Below are 18,218 nucleotides of genomic sequence, written 5' to 3'. Positions count from 1 at the left end.
TAATATTCCGACAGGGAATCTCCTTTTCGGCAAACAGAGGAAAAAATCCCAAAGGCGGGGGCGGTCGGGGTCATGCGCATAAGCTAGTGTCTCTTGATGGGCCACTTGAGAAAGGCGATAATGTGTTTCAGCCTGGGGCTGGAATGACGACATTCTGTTTTTTCCCGGGCTCTGAGAGCCTATGGAAGACGTGGGAAGTGTCACGTTAGAGCAGAGATCCTTAGTAAATGATAGAGATGGAAAAGAAGTTCAACAAATGGTCAGACAGGCCACTTCCTGTAAAGGAATCTCTCAGGTTTTGACCTGCCATTTGAGTTCTGTTATACTCACAGACACCATTCAAACAGTTTTAGAAAATTTAGGGTGTTTTCTATCCATATGTAATAAGTATATGCATATTCTAGTTACTGAGTAGGAGTGGTAACCAGATTAAATCGGGTATGTTTTTTATCCAGCCGTGTCAATGCTGCCCCCTAGCCCTAACAGGTTAATAATGATAATAATGACAGGATGACATAAACTGTATCTTGGAAAGTCGTCACATTCTAGTTATCAGATTCACATGGAAATGTTGTGCAATTTAAATGTTTAAATATGAAACTATTTGTGAAAAGATAATGTAATTTTAGCTTCTTAAATGAAAGAACGGTTTGTCATTGAGAAACTCTACTCACACAGAGGCCCCGCCCAAGTGAACAGACTTTGGTTGTAAAATATGAAACACGCCCTTCTTTCACTACTATATAAACCTGTTGACGAAAATTCAACTTTCTGTTCCGAGGACGACGGTCCTAAATTAAAAGGGCTCAGATACTAACCTAACGAAATTAGCATCGTGTTCAATGTGACGATCGACACGCCGAAAGGATGAATTTCGACTATACCAGCTAGAATATAGCACGAGCTTAAAAGTATGGCAACTTGGTATGAACTTTGAACTCTTATTCACTCCAGAAGTGATACCTCCTAGACGTTGAGTTAGCAGCAGCTGCTGTAAACGTGGGCTAGGAAAGGACGGACGACATATCCAGTCTAACACACACAATGATACTACAACGTATCCAGTTTACCACCAGATACATTCTTCAGAGGGCAAGAGATCCCTGCTGAGCAAACCGGCCTTCCATCTACAACCAACCTATTGAAGCGCAGCTCAGAGTAAATATTCCTTGCATTTTCTTTTTCCAAATGGGCGGTTACTAGGTCTTTAAGAGTTTATTCGGAAGATAACAGCTCTATAAACATTATTTCGTGGTGCCCCGACTTTCTAGTTAATTACATTTACCTGATTAGCTTAAACAGGTAATATTAATTACAGAGAAATTATTTTATAGAATAGCATGTCATATCACTTAATCCGGCATAGCCAAAGACACGACAGCGGTGTCAGATGAAAGCCCATAAAATTGTCAGAGACTCCAGTCACCCAAGTTATAGACTGTTTTCTCTGCAACCGCACGGCAAGCTGTACTGGAGCGGCAAGTTAAGGACCAAAAGGCTCCTCGACAGCTTCTGGCTCCTAAACCCCCAAGCCATAAAACTGCTGAACAATTAATAAAATCGCCACCGGACAATTTACATTGACCCCCCTTCCTTTTAGTACACTGCTGCGACTCGCTGTTTATTATCTATGCATAGTCTCTTCACCCCCACCTACATTTACCTTTTAGTCATTTAGTAGACGCTCTTATCCAGAGCGACTTACAGTAGTGAATGCATACATTTCATACATTTCTTTTTTTTTCTGTGCTGGCCCCCCGTGGGAATCGAACCCACAACCCTGGCGTTGCAAACACCATGCTCTACCAACTGAGCTACAGGGAAGGCTACATGTACAAATTACCTCAACTGACTTGTACCTCTGCACACTGTAGCAGTAGTGGTGCCCCTTGTATATAGCCTCGTTATTGTTATTCTTATTGAGTTCCTTTTTACTATTACTTTTGTCATGAGTGAACAGGGAGTACAGGAGGGGACTGAGCACGCACCCCTGAGGGGCCCCCGTGTTGAGGATCAGTGTGGCGGATGTGTTGTTACCTACCCTTACCACCTGGGCGCGACCCGTCAGGAAGTCCAGCATCCAGTTGCCGAGGGAGGTGTTTAGTCCCAGGGTCCTTAGCTTAGTGATGAGCTTTGAGGGCACTATGGTGTTGAATGCTGAGCTGTAGTCAATGAATAGCATTCTCACATAAGGTGTTCCTTTTGTCCAGGTGGGAAAGGGCAGTATGGAGTGAAATAGAGATCTGTGGATCTGTTGGGGCGGTATGCGAATTGGAGTGGGTCTAGGGTTTCTGGAATAATGGTGTTGATGTGAGCCATGACCAGCCTTTCAAAGCATTTCATGGCTACAGACGTGAGTGCCTGTCGTTAGTCATTTAAGCAGGTTACCTTCGTGTTATTGGGCATAGGGACTATGGTGGTCTGCTTGAAACATGTTGGTATTACAGACACAGACAGGGAGAGGTTGAAAATGTCAGTGAAGACACTTGCCTGTTGGTCAGTGCATGCTTAGCCTGTTGGGGGTAGGGGGCAGTATTGACACGGCCGGATAAAAAACATACCCGATGTAATCTGGTTACTACTCCTGCCCAGTAACTACAATATGCATATAATTATTGGCTTTGGATAGAAAACACCCTAAAGTTTCTAAAACTGTTTGAATGGTGTCTGAGTATAGCAGAACTCATATGGCAGGCAAAAACCTGAGAAGATTCCTTACAGGAAGTGCCCTCTCTGACAAGATCTTGTTCTTCTTGTCTCTGTTTATTGAAGACTGAGGATCTTTGCTGTAACGTGACACTTCCTACGGCTCCCATAGGCTCTCAGAGCCCGGGAAAAAGCTGAATGATATCGAGGCAGCCCCAGGCTGAAACACATTTGCGCTTTTGGCAAGTGGCCGATCAGAGGACAATGGGCTTAGGCGCGTGCACGAGTCGACCCCGTGCTTTATTTTCTTTCGTCTTTTTACCTAAACGCAGATTCCCGGTCGGAATATTATCGCTTTTTTACGAGAAAAATGGCATAAAAATTGATTTTAAACAGCGGTTGACATGCTTCGAAGTACGGTAATGGAATATTTAGAATTTTTGTCACGAAATGCGCCGTGCTTGTCACCCTTATTTACCCTTTCGGATAGTGTCTTGAACGCACGAACAAAACGCCGCTGTTTGGATATAACTATGGATTATTTGGGACCAAACCAACATTTGTTATTGAAGTAGAAGTCCTGGGAGTGCATTCTGACGAAGAACACCAAAGGTAATCAAACTTTTCTAATAGTAAATCGGAGTTTGGTGAAGGCTAAACTTGGTGGGTGTCTAAATAGCTAGCCCTGTGATGCCGGGCTATCTACTTAGAATATTGCAAAATGTGCTTTCACCGAAAAGCTATTTTAAAATCGGACATATCGAGTGCATAGAGGAGTTCTGTATCTATAATTCTTAAAATAATTGTTATGCTTTTTGTGAATGTTTATCGTGAGTAATTTAGTAAATTTTTTGTAAATTCACCGGAAGTTTGCGGGGGGTATGCTAGTTCTGAACGTCACATGCTAATGTAAAAAGCTGGTTTTTTATATAAATATGAACTTGATTGAACAAAACATGCATGTATTGTTTAACATAATATCCTAGGGTTGTCATCTGATGAAGATCAAAGGTTAGTGCTGCATTTAGCTGTCTTCTGGGTTTTTGTGACATTATATGCTAGCTTGAAAAATGGGTGTCTGATTATTTCTGGCCGGGTACTCTGCTGACAAAATCTAATGTTTTGCTTTCGTTGTAAAGCCTTTTTGAAATCGGACAGTGTGGTTAGATTAACGAGAGTCTTGTCTTTAAAATGGTGTAAAATAGTCATATGTTTGAGAAATTGAAGTAATAGCATTTCTAAGGTATTTGAATAACGCGCCACGGGATTTCACTGGCTGTTACGTAGGTGGGACGAAATCGTCCCACTGGCCCTAGAGAAGTTAGAGTACACATCCTGGTAATCTGTCTGGCCTTGCAGACTGTTTAATAGGTCTTACTCACATCGGCTGCGGAGAGCGTGATCACATAGTCATCTGGAACAGCAGACGCTCTCATGCATGTTTCAGTGTTACTTGTCTCGAAGCGAGCATAGAAGTTATTTAGCTCGTCTGGTAGGCTTGTGTCACTGGGTAGCTCTTGGCTGTGCTTCCCAAATGTGTCTCTAAGTAAAAATGAAAATTGTGCATGACTTCAATATTACTTACTTAAACTGTTGTTACACTAAGATTTTCATTCTTTTAGAATTAATTTGCTCTTACTGTAGTACTGTAGCCCACTCCCGACCAGTCAGGTTATACAGTGCCTGACTGGCGCAACTGTTTAAGACACAAGAGGTCGACTGATTATGATTTTTCAACATCGAAACCGATACCGATTATTGGAGGACCAAAAAAAGCAGATACCGATTAATCGGACGATTTTTATACAGTTGAAGTCGGAAGTTTACATACACCTTAGCCAAATACATTTAAACTCAGTTTTTCACAATTCCTGACATTTAATCCTAGTAAAAATTCCCTGTCTTAGGTCAGTTAGGATCACCACTTTATTTAAAAAATGTGATATGTCAGAATAATAGCAGAGTGAATGATTTATTTCAGCTTTCATTTCTTTCATCACATTCCCAGTGGGTCAGAAGTTTACATACACTCAATTAGTATTTGGTAGTATTGCCTTTAAATTGTTTAACTTGGGTCAAACGTTTTGGGTAGCCTTCCACAAGCTTCCCACAATAAGTTGGGTGAATTTTGGCCCATTCCTCCTGACAGAGCTGGTGTAACTGAGTCAGGTTTGTAGGCCTCCTTACTCACACATGCTTTTTCAGTTCTGCCCAGAAATCTTCTATAAGATTGAGGTCAGGGCTTTGTGATGGCCACTCCAATACCTTGACATTGTTGTCCATAAGCCATTTTGCCACAACTTTGGAAGTATGCTTGGGGTCATTGTCCATTTGGAAGACCCATTTGCGACCAAACTTTAACTTCCTGACTGATGTCTTGAGATGTTGCTTCTATATGTCTACATAATTTCCCCCCTCATGATGCCATCTATTGTGTGAAGTGCACCATTCCCTCCTGCAGCAAAGCACCCCCACAACATGATGCTGCCACCCCCGTGCTTCATGGTTGGGATGGTGTTCTTCGGCTGGCAAGCCTCCCCCTTTTTCCTCCAAACATAACAATGGTCATTATAGCCAAACAGTTCTATTTTTTGTTTCATCCGACCAGAGGATATTTCTCCAAAAAGTACCATCTTTGTACCCATGTTCAGTTGCAAACCGTAGTCTGGCTTTTTTTTATAGCGGTTTTGGATCAGTGGCTTCTTCCTTGCTGAGCGGCCTTTCAGGTTATGTCGATACAGAACTCATTTTACTGTGGATATTGATACTTTTGTATCGGTTTCATCCAATATCTTCACAAGGTCCTTTGCTGTTGTTCTGGAATTGATTTGCACTTTTAGCACCAAAGTACGTTCTCCTCTAGGAGACAGAACGCGTCTCCTTCCTGAACAGCATGACAGTTGTGTGGTCCCATGGTGTTTATACTTGCATATTATTGTTTGTACAGATGAACGTGGTACCTTCAGGTGTTTGGAAATTGAACCAAACTTTTGTTGAGGTCTTGGCTGATTTATTTTCATTTTCCCATGATGTCAAGCAAAGAGGCACTGAGTTTGAAGGTAGGCCTTGAAATACATCCACTCCAATTGACTCAAATTATGTCAATTAGCCTATCAGAAGCTTCTAAAGCCATTACATAATTTTCTGGAATTTTCCAAGCTGTTTAAACGCACAGTCAACTTAGTGTATGTAAACTTCTGACCCACTGGAATTGTGATACAATGAATTATAATTGAAATAATCTTTCTGTAAACAATTGTTGGAAAAATTACTTGTGTCATGCCCAAAGTAGATGTCCCAACCGACTTGCCAAAACTATAGTTTGTTAACAAGAAATTTGTGGAGTGGTTGAAAAACGAGTTTTAATGACTCCAACCTAAGTGTATGTAAACTTCCGACTTCATCTGTAAGTGGCAGTCTTCAAATGTATACACCTTGTATGTATTCACAGATTTTTGTTGGTACATCAGGAGAGGAGACTGAGCTAAAAAGACCTAAAAAGGCATAGCGCCTCAAGCACAGACCTACTTTGCTTCATGTTTTTTTTTTTTGTGTTTTCTTTTTACGTCTGCTTAGTACACATGTCCTCTATATACACTATATATACAGAAAATAGGAATTTGGCTCTATCAGGTGCTGACAGGTGTATAGAATCGAGCACACAGCCATGCAATCTCCATAGACAAACATTGGCAGTAGAATGACCTTACTGAATGGCTCAGTGACTTTCAATGTGGCACCGTCATAGGATGCAACCTTTCCAACAAGTCAGTTTGTCAAATTTCTGCCCTGCTAGAGCTGACCCGGTCAACTGTAAGTGCGAAGTGGAAACGTCTAGGAGCAACATCGGCTTAACCACAAAGCTCTCAAAATGGGACCGCTGAGCACTGAAGCACGTAAAATTCGTCTGTCCTCGGTTGCAATACTCACAACAGAGTTCCAAACTGCCTCTGGAAGCAATGTCAGCACAATAACTGTTCACCAGGAGCTTCATAAAATGGGTTTCCATGGCCGAGCAGCCGCACACAAGCCTAAGATCACCATGCGCAATGCCAAATGTCAGCTATAGTGGTGTAAAGCTCACCGCCATTGGATTTTTTTATTTCACCTTTATTTAACCAGGTAAGCAAGTTGAGAACAAGTAATCATTTACAATTGCGACCTGGCCAAGATAAAGCAAAGCAGTTCGACACATACAACAACACAGAGTTACACATGGAGTAAAACAAACAAACAGTACAGTAGAAAAATAAGTCTATATACAATGTGAGCAAATGAGGTGAGATAAGGGAAATAAAGGCAAAAAAGGCCATGGCGGCAAAGTAAATACAATATAGCAAGTAAAACACTGGAATGGTAGATTTGTAGTGGAAGAAAGTGCAAAGTAGAAAAAATGGGGTTCAAAGGAGCAAAATAAATGAATAAATACAGTAGGGGAAGAGGTAGTTGTTTGGGCTAAAATGGATTGATGGATCACTCTTCACCATCTGCCAGTTTAACGAACAAATCTGGGTTTGGCGGATACCAGGAGAACGCTACTTGCTGAATGCAAAGTGCCAACTGTAAAGTTTGGTGGAGGAGGAATAATGCTCTGGGGCTGTTTTTCATGATTCGGTCCATTAGTTCCAGGGAAGGGACATCTTAACGCTACAGCATACAATAAAATTCAAGACAATTCTGTAATTCCAACTTTGTGGCAACAGTATGAGTGTCAGGAATCCCGCTTCCTGAGTCTGTTTTTGCCTGAGATGACTGTTTCTTGTTTGAGTGTTGTCTAAGGTTCCTGAACGCACCCTGTCTGGTTGCCAGGCAATGAAGTTAGGCGGGATATCTATTGATTACCCGCACCTGCATCTCATCAACCTTCTGCACACCTGGTCCTGATCTTCACCTCTTCTTAAACCCTGAGCTGACATCCATTCCCTGCCGGATCGTTAGCAACGAACATCATTCTCTCGGAAAGTTCAACTCCCTTGCCTGGCCGTCGGTGGATACAGTTACTTCATTGGATCAACCCATTTACTCTCATCAACTCACCTCCGCTGCCGCTCCGTCTCCTGGATCACTCAAATTACACATCAAGACTACCAATAAATACTCACCTTCAGTTTATTCACCTTGTCCTGGTCTGCTTCTGGGTTCTGTCTTAGAGAATCGTGACAATGAGGAAGGCCCTTCCCTGTTTCAGCATGACAATGCACAAAGCGAGGTCCATACAGAAATGGTTTTTCGAATTCGGTGTGGAATAACTTGACTGTTCTGCACAGAGCCCTGACCTCAACTCCATCAAACACCTTTGGGATGAATTGGAACGCTGACTGCGAGCTAGGCCTAATCGCCCAACATCAGTGCCTGACCTCACTAATGCTCTTGTGGCTGAATGGAAGCAAGTCCCTGTAGCAATGTTCCAACATCTAGTGGAAAGTCTACCCAGAAGAGTGTTATAGCAGCAAACTCCATATTAATGCCCATGATTTTAGAATGAGATGTTCGACGAGCAGGTGTCCACATACTTTTGTCATGTAGTGTATGTGAAGTGTGAAGCATTCTGTATATCAGCTAACTTTATATGGGCCCAAGTAGCTAGCTAGCCAATTCGCTAACGCCAGGAAGTGAAGTCAAAATTTTGACTTGTCAACAAGCATTACTTATTGTGTATCTGAGAGTATTAGGTGACGTTGCCTCTAGACGCTGATCTTTGGTCAGTTGAGCATTTTCCACTATAATGATTAACGTTAGGTTTGGGGGAGGGGAAGCTAATCCTAGATCAAATTAAATCATACTGTATTTGTCACATGCACCGAATACATCAGGTGTAGACCTTACCGTGAAATGCTTACTTACAAGCCCTTAACCAACAACACAGTTATTTACTAAATAACCTAAAGTAAAAAATATTTGCGGGGGTACAGGTTAGTCGAGGTAGATTGTACATGTAGGTAGGGGTAAAGTGATTATGCATAGATAATAAACAGCGAGTAGCAGTAGTGTAAAAATAAGTCCGGGTGGCCATTTGATTAATGGCTTGGGGGTAGAAGCTGTTAAGGAGCCTTTAGGACCTAGACTTGGCGCTCCGGTGCCGCTTGCCGTGCGGTAGCAGAGAGAACAGTCTATGACTTGAGTGACTGGAGTTTGACAACTTTTTGGGCCTTCTTCTGACACCGCCTAGTATATAGGTCCTGGATGGCAGGAAGCTTGGCCCCAGTGATGAACTGGGTTGTACACACATACCCTCTGTAGCGCCTTACGGTTGGATGCTGAGCAGTTGCCATATCAGGCGGTGATGTAACCGGTCAGTATGCTCTCGATGGTGCGGATCTGGGGACCCACGCCAAATCTTTTCATTCTCCTGAGGGGTAAAAGGCGTTGTCGTGCCCTCTTCAAAACCTTTTGATGTGTTTGGACCATGATAGTTTGTTGGTGACGTGGACACCAAGGAACTTGAAACTCTCGACCCGCTCCACTACAGCCCCGTTGATGTGAATGGGGGCGTGTTCGGCCCTCCTTTTCCTGTAGTCCACGATCATCTCCTTTGTGTTGCTCACGTTGAGGGAGAGGTTGTTGTTCAGGCACCACACTGCCAGATCTCTGACCACCTCCCTATAGGCTGTCACATCGTTGTCGGTGATCAGGCCCATCACTGTTGTGTCATCGGCAAACTTAATGATGGTGTTGGAGTCGTGCAGTCATGAGTGAACAGGGAGTACAGCAGGGGACTGAGCACGCACCCCTGAAGGGCTCCCTTGTTAACCTCTATGGGCTAGGTGGGACGCTAGCGTGCCACCCGTGGTGCACTCCATCAACAGCAGGTGCATTTCAAGAGCGGCAAATTTGAATCCAAATAAATGTCAAAATTCAAATTTTTCAAACATACAACTATTTTACACCCTTTGAAAGATAAACATCTCCTTAATCTAACCACGTTTTACGATTTCAAAAAGGTTTTACGGCGAAAGCATAAATTTAGAGTATGTTAGGACAGTACATTTACAAGAGTTGTGTGTAATGTTTTGTCAATTCAAAGACAGGGTCACCAAAACCATAAAACCAGCTAAAATGATGCACTAACCTTTTACAATCTCCATCAGATGACACTCCTAGGACATTATGTTAGACAATGCATGCATTTTTAGTTCTATCAAGTTCATATTTATATCCAAAAACAGCGTTTTACTATGGCATTGATGTTGAGGAAATCGTTTCCCTCCAATAACCGGCAGTCAAGTCAGCGTCACAAATTAAATAATTAAAATTAGAAAACATTGGTAAAATATTATATTGTCATATAAAGAATTATAGATTTACATCTCTTGAACGCAATCAACTTGCCAGATTTAAAAATAACCTTACTGGGAAATCACACTTTGCAATAATCTGAGCACTGCGCCCAGAAAAATACGCGTTGCGATACAGACTAGACGTCATGTTGGGGAGATCTAAAATCGAAAATACTATGTAAATAATCCATTACCTTTGATTCTCTTCATCAGATGTCACTTCCAGGTATCACAGGTCCATAACGAATGTAGTTTTGTTCAAAAAAGCTCATCATTTATGTCCAAAAATCTCCGTCTTGTTAGCACATGATCTAAGCCAGCCGGACTTCTCGTCATGAACGAGGGGAAAAAATATATTTCCGTTCGTTCAAACATGTCAAACGTTGTATAGCATAAATCATTAGGGCCTTTTTTAACCAGAACATGAATAATATTCAAGGTGGACGAATGCATACTCTTTTATAACGTATTGGAACGAGGGTACCCAACATGAACTCGCGCGCCAGGTGTCTAATGGGCCATCATCGTTCCATGGCTCTTGTTCGGTCAGATCTCCCTCCAGAAGACTCAAAACACTTTGTAAAGGCTGGTGACATCTAGTGGAAGCAATAGGAAGTGCCAAAATATTCCTCAGCCCCTGTGTTTTTCAATGGGATAGGTTTAAAGTCAATACAACACATCAGGTATCCACTTCCTGTCAGAAAATGTCTCAGGGTTTTGCCTGCCAAATGAGTTCTGTTATACTCACAGACACCATTCAAACAGTTTTAGAAACTTTAGAGTGTTTTCTATCCATATATAATAAGTATATGCATATTCTAGTTACTGGGTAGGATTAGTAACCAGATTAAATCGGGTACATTTTTTTTATCCAGACGTGCAAATGCTGCCCCCTAGCCCTAACAGGTTAACCTCTTGACGGTCGCCTAGGATAGGGGGCGCCACAGCGCATTTTGAAAAAAATGTGTGCCCATTTTAAACGGCCTACTACTCAAACTCAGAAGCTAGGATATGCATATAATTAATACCTGTGGATAGAAAACACCCTAAAGTTTCTAAAACTGTTTGAATGGTGTCTGTGAGTATAACAGAACTCATATGGCAGTCAAAACCCCGAGACAGATCGAAACAGGAAGTGGAATTCTGAATTGCGAACTCAACTTCATCACGTTGCCTATTAATCACACCGTGAGCTATGGTTCATTGAGCACTTCCTATTGCTTCCACTAGATGTCCCCAGTCTTTACAAAGTGATTTGAGCCTTCTACTGTGAAAACTGACAGAATGACACGCTGTGGAACGTGGTCACACGGAGAGGGCCATCACCATTATGACGCCGGCGCCCCTGGTTACCCTCCCCTTTCGAAACGTTTTGAAACACAATGCAATCGTCCCCCTCGAATCTTATTGGAGCTCTCGTTGAAAAAGGCCCTACAGATTTATGTTATACAACGTTTGACATGTTTGAGCGAACCTAAATAAGAAAAAAATGCATTTTGTTGAAAGAGTAGCCCCGCGCACGTCGGAACTTTTGGTGAAGCCTTCAGAACGCGCTAACAAGAACAAGCTATTGGGACGTAAAGGATGAACTTTTTCGAACTAAAATACATTTGTTGTGGACCTGGGATTCCTGGAAGTGCCTAAGGATGAAGATAATCAAAGGTAAGGGATTATTGACAATAGTATACAAGACGATTGTTCCAAGATGGCTAGCCTATTGCTATTGCTAGCCTATTGTTCTGAGTATCACATCCCCTTTTATCGCAAAGTGTGATTACCCAGTAAAGTTATTTTTAAATCTGGCATTACAGGTGCTTTCAAGAGATATTCATCTATAAATCTTAGAATGACAATATTACATTTTAAAAATGTTTTCGAATAGTAATTTAGTAAATTGTAGCACTGTTTCACCGGATGCATGAGGGAAAATAGTTAGTCAACATTACGCGCCGATGTAAAATGCTGTTTTTATATATAAATATGAACTTTATCGAACAAAAGAATGCATGTATTGTGTAACATGATGTCCTAGGAGTGTCATCTGATGAAGTTTGTAAAAGGTTAGTGCTGCATTTAGCTGTTTTTTGGTTATTTGTGATGCATGTGGTTGGTCGGAAAATGGCTATATGGCTACTTTTACGATATACTCCTCTAACATAATCTAATGTTTTGCTTTTGCTGTAAAGCCTTTTTGAAATCGGACAACGTGGTTCGATTCAGGAAAGGTGTATCTATAAAATGATATAATTTGAAAAAAAAAATTGAAAAAAAAATTATTACATTTTGTTATGCTAATGGCGATATGATTTTTCGCTGGATGAGGCCGCACAAGGGTTAAGAATTAGCATGGCAGATGTGTTGGCCTTACCACCTGGGGTCGGCCTGTCAGGAAGTCCAGGATCCAGATGAAAAATCTCTTTGTAGATAGTGTCGTCTACAGCTTATCATGAGGTACTCTACCTCAGGCGAGCAATACCTCTAGACTACCTTAATATTAGACATTGCGCACCAGCTATTATTGACAAATAACAGACACACACCCCCACCCCTCATCTTACCGGCCGTAGCTATTCTGTCCTGCAGATGCACGGAAAACCCAGCCAACTGTATATTATCTGTGTCGGCGTTTAGCCACAACTCGGTGAAACATTAGATATTACAGTTTTTAATGTCCTGTTGGTAGGATGGTCTCAGATGGAGCTCATCCAGAAGTTCTGATATCCAGAAGCTCTTTTCGGTCATAAGAGACGGTAGCATCGACATGATGTACAAAATTAGTTACAAACAATGCTGGAAAAAAACAAGTGGTTAGGAGCCCGTAAAATGGCAGCCATCCCCCCGGCGCCATTCTTCACTACCTAGGGGAAACTTCACACCGGAGCATGTACCTGTAGGAACTTGAGCCTATCCAGGAAGTCATTGACGTAGCTCCCCAGGGGTTTGAGGCTGGGGTAGGACTTCTTTATCCACATGCCAGGGATACGACCTTTCAGAATGCTGTTCACCACCTCCTCCAGCTCACCAGACATCACCACCAGGCCCTGACACACACACACACACAGACACGTGCACACACCACACATGCAAAAACAGACAAGAGGTATGGCAATACATTGCAGTTATTTTATTTAACTAGGCAAGTCAGTCAAGAACAAATTCTTATTTACAATGATGGCCTACACCAGCCAAACCCAGAAGACGCTGGTCTAATTGTGCGCCACCCTATGGGACTCCCAATCATGGCTGGTTGTGATACAGTCTGGATTCGAACCAGGGTGTCTATAGTGACACCTCTAGCACTGAGATGCATAGCCTTAGACCACTGCGCCACTCGGGAGTTATAATGGGCTAGCCTAAATAATACATAAATCATAATACCCATACATACTGTATACACAAAGCGAAACACTAATATCTTAAAGTCCTATGTACAGTAGGTATGCTGAACAGTGAACACTATAGCCCATCTCAGATCTAGGAAGAAGAGAGTCCCAGACTCTAGAGTGTAGCAGCCAGGAAGAGATCCAGGCTTGTCCGTTTAGAACATCCCTCCGGAGATGTGACAGCCAAATAACGGGTACTTGAGAAAGGCTACGCAAGAGGCTCCACTCCACTCAAATCACTGTCACCTCTCGATAACCCTACTCATCATCCCGTTCCGGCTTTAACCCCACAGGACTGGAGCTTCATCTGAATAGTCGACTCGTTGAGACAGGGACTTAGTTCAAAACCCCTACCGAACAGATTATAAGGGGTAACACACTCAGTGTGGGAGCTCTACAGTGACAGTGCCCTAGGGAGGCTCCCTAGAGCTACTGTTTGTCTCTGAAGGAATTACTAGGGCCCACTTAGACACAGAGGGTGCCCTCTCGAGTACCACCTCAGAGCTGAAGCATTCACACGGAGTAGGATCGAGGCAGAGATTAGTCCAGCGCTTGAATACAAGACTGAAGAACACTAAGTGTGTTCTCTCATGGGATGTATTGGCTCCATTGTTTGTATATTTCTTGTTTACATTTATGTTGTTGGATTAGGCTTTGAGGGTATACATCACGGAGTATGAGAGTCACTTTAATCTAGTGAATTTACCATTGAACAACTTTAGTCGACAGGAATCGAATGCTTTTGAGCCCAGCTCTGCTTTTCAGTGGGGTAAAACAGTGGCTAGCCCTTTGCACTCAAAATAAACTTCTCATCAAGTCCATTTGAACCAGTACACTTAGAACAAGCCCTATTCATGGGTTGCACCTCCATCACTCAGTCGCGTCATGCCATTGTTATGAAGATTCTAAATTCTGACGTCTCAGCCATCGTGACTCCCAAAATTATTGTTTTGTCTAAATTAGTGTCTTGAAAATACGATGGCATTGCTAAAGTACACAAATAATTAGTAGGAAACAACTTTGTCGTCATTATGATGTCGCCAAATCTACTAGCTAGCAATGCTAACATTAAGTCCAGTACTCTCCCCTCACTCTTAGCTAGTTAGCTAGTTATACTACATCTAAAAGCTCTTTCTCACAAGTCAGTTTTCGTCCGAATACTTCGAAAGCATGAGAATGGCCGCTGCAGCAGCGTTTGTGACGTTATGCAGATTTTCCGGAAAAGTGGGGGGAAAACATATCAGACTTGGTGCATCAAAATCGGAATATATTTTTTTTCGGAATTCGGAAGAAAAGTCAGGTTGCAAGTCACAATCTCAGTCAAATTGAAGCTGCTTTTGTCATATGTTAGAGAATTCTAAACTCACCCTGTCATCTGCTGCGTTAGATTAATTCAGTAATTATTTGTCTATCCAATCATTTGGTTATTGTCAGGGGCGCAACTATCACTGGGGACGGGGAGGTCATGTCACCCCACATCCTGAAATTGCACTTTTGTACCCCCAGTTTTATCATTGCAATGTGATACAAAAAGCGGCAACGGTTTGCTTTAGGACCATGCAGACGCCTCAGAGTGATCGGGTAGGCTGTTTGAAGTTTTCAGCCAGATTTGGGACCATGCGGACACCACAGAGAGGGCAGACAGGCTGTGTGAAAGGCAAAGCTTCTGTAAGGCTGGCTGGACCAGCACGGGAGAGTTGAACTGATGAAGCTGCAATCAGTGTGTTGCGCTCTTTCTCCGAGTTGGAAAAGCAAGCAGAGCAGAAACTGGCTACTCTTTAGTTGACTGATGTAGCTGTCAAGGTAACTGCTGTTTAACTTGACAGAAAAAAAAAAAAAAAACTTGTGTTTATTTCCAGGGTTGAGCTATTAGCTAGTATAACTGACATGTAACGTTAGCTACTGTTTCATCCCCTCTCGACTGAGGTGAATTAATTAGCTAGCTAGTAGCTGCCACAGCCAGTTCAGCTCTAGCCTCTAGCTATCTGTCAGATAGTAATAATAGCCACTTTATATTGCTATCTAACAGCTGTTGTTTGTATGGAAATGTTTTGTAGCCTTTGTTTTGTCCCGTTTCAATAGAAGTAAATGAACCTGGCTAGCTTTCACAAGTTGATGTACCATTAGAAAGAGAGCTGGCCAAAAGTTTGCTAAAGTTAGCTATTCGTTTTGCCTCAATCACACAAGACCTGAATGAAACGATGAAACCAGCAGCCAAAAGATTGACATTTTTTCAGTGCAATGTGAGTTTGGATTAGTTAATATAGCAATGTAACATTATTGAACTGTCAGCTTCCCTAGCTAATTCCCTACTTTTCACACAAACACAGCAATATACAGCTATTCAGGCTTCACTGTCATGGTGCACAGTCAGTACACAACACATTATGCTCATCATGTCTTAGCAGGATCTGTTGGTGACAGGTGTCTTAAAGCTCCAGTCTGGGATCTGGGAATAATGGTCATTTCAATTTTTGAACCATTGATTCTATTCTTTGATAATATAATATATAAATGCACACCAAGGTCATGTTTTGTCATGCCTCATCTTAGGAGGATTAGATGGTGACAGGGGTCTCAGCAGGGTCAGGCAGCCAAGAAATACAATTCTGTGACGAAGCTGAGGTGAATTTTTGCAGATACCACACTATATTCTCTGTGCAGCAAACACTGGACAAGCCAGATGTTTCAAGATTGGAGGTTTGTCAGGCTACCTTAAAAATAGTTTCAAAGTTGATTTCCAAACTGTATCAAGATATATTGGGAAAAGCCTCTCTCAAAACATGTCAAATGAAAATGTGAGGAAGACCTGGTAGAAGCTATTGATGACAATGAATGGATATAGATACTGTATTATTGAATGCCCAGTCATGTTCATATAATATCAGACATAAATTACTGCAGTTTAAGACCATCCATACAACGTACTATATGCCAGTGAAACTGAATTACATGCACTCAGAAATGTAATTCCTCTGCTGGAGGTGTAAAACACAAACAGGGACAGATTGCATATGTTATGGTCTTGTGAAGGCTAGCTGAATTCTGGGAAAGAGGATGTTCTTTTATCCCAGCATCTTAGTATCTCCCTTCTCCCTGCTTTTGTTTGCTTGAAAACGTTGATACTGGAGACTTATCAGAAGAAACTGTGTAACCTAGCATTTATAGGGGCTAAGAAATGTATTGCCATTAATTGGAAGGTTGGTTATCCTCCCACAATGTGTGGCAGAAATGTCAAGTTCTAAAGTATATTTGTTTTATTACAAGATTAAGGCTATACTGTAACTGTCATATGGTCTGGATGCCTTATATGGAATACTGTACAACAAAAGGAGTCTGTATTGAAAACATGGCCATTTCAGGGGAGATACCTATTTAGGCAATCCCTAGCTGCTGGGCTGCTCAGTCACTCTGGCCTTAGCCTAACACACCTGAAACCAATAATGACTGTTTCACTAAGATCCTGAAAATGAGTGTGGTGTTTTGGTTTGGGGCGCTGCAGGGCGGTGGACCCCTAGGGGCAGGACGGGGCGATCCAGCTATATTATGTGCAAGTAAAAAGGGCTCAACAGTACTATTACACCTATGATATGAATTACAGTGCCCTCAGTAATATTGGGAAAGTGAAGCATTTTCTCTTCTTTTGGCTCTATACTCCAAAAGTTTGGATTTTAAAACAAACAATGACTATGAAGTTAAAGTATAGACTGCCAGCTTCCATTTGAGGGTATTCATCCATATCAGGTGAACCGTTTAGAAATTACAGCACTTTTTGAACATTGTCCTCCATTTCATTTTAGGGAGGCAAAAGTATTGGGACAAATTCACTTGTATTAAGTAGTAAAAAGTTAAGTATTTGGTCCCACATTCATAGCATGCAATGACTATACCAATCTTGTAACTACACATTTGTTGGATGCATTTGCTGTTTGTTTTGGTTGTGTTTCAGATTATTTTGTGCCCAATAGAAATTAGTAGTAAATAATGTATTTTGTCATTTTGGAGTAACTTCTATTGTAAATAAGAGTATAATATGTTTCTAAAAGCTTCTACATTAATGTGGATGCTACCATGATTCCGGATAATCCTGAATAAATTCAGAATAATTATGAGTGAGAAAGTTAGACGCATGAATATCAAACCCCCAAGACATGCTAACCTCTCACCATTACACTAACAGCAGAGAATTTTTGGGGGGGGGTATGATATTTGTGCGTATATAATGTTCTCACTAATCATTACTCACGATTCATTCAGGATTCATTCAGGATTATCATAATCATGGTAGCCTCCACATTCATGTAGAAGTGTTTACAATAAAAGTGTCCAATATTAGATTGGGTAGAAATGCTGGAAATGAGCTTTAGATGCCCAAAAATTCTGAGGGAGGCCCACCAGACCCCCCGCCAGGTTATGGCCCCCCACTTCTAAAACCAAAGTTGCGCCCTTGATTATTGTTATTGTAAAGTCAATCTGACAACATCACAATGATGACAAAGGGTTTTCCTACAAATTATTTGCTTCCTTTTGAAATGTCATTGCGTTTCCAAGACACTTATGTACTTTCTCAAATTGTATTTGTCACATGCTTCGTAAACAACAGGTGTAGACGAAGAGTGAAATGCTTACTTACATGTAATTTCCAACAATACAGAAAGAAATATAATAGAAAACTAATAACTTGAGGAATATATGCACAATGAGTAATGATAAGTTGGCTATATACACTGGGTACCAGTACCTAGTCAATGTGCAGGGGTACGAGGTAATTGAGGTAGATATGTACATATAGGAAGGGGAAAGTGACTGAGCAACAGGATATATAATTAGCAGTGGTGTATGTGATGAGTCAAAATAGTTAGTAAAAAAACGGGGTCAATGGAGATATAGCTACCCGGATTAACTATTTAGC

At 41.6% G+C, this 18,218-nt stretch overlaps 1 protein-coding gene across 1 annotated transcript in view; it reads right to left on the bottom strand.

Annotated features, from left to right (window-relative positions):
- dnah7 (dynein, axonemal, heavy chain 7) overlaps positions 1–18,218 on the bottom strand; it is a 279,868-nt gene that overhangs the window by 11,943 nt on the left and 249,707 nt on the right. Inside the window, exon 64 of the mRNA XM_045707381.2 lies at positions 12,812–12,964. Within this exon, the coding sequence (XP_045563337.2) occupies positions 12,812–12,964 (153 nt within the window). The remainder of the gene's footprint in view (positions 1–12,811; positions 12,965–18,218) is intronic.

The sequence above is a fragment of the Salmo salar genome, chromosome 25, assembly GCF_965601325.2.
Source record: "Salmo salar chromosome 25, fSalSal1, whole genome shotgun sequence".
Classification (NCBI taxonomy): Eukaryota; Metazoa; Chordata; class Actinopteri; order Salmoniformes; family Salmonidae; genus Salmo; species Salmo salar.
Note: the sequence above shows the minus strand (reverse complement) of the source record. Positions and strands in the feature narration are given on the sequence as shown.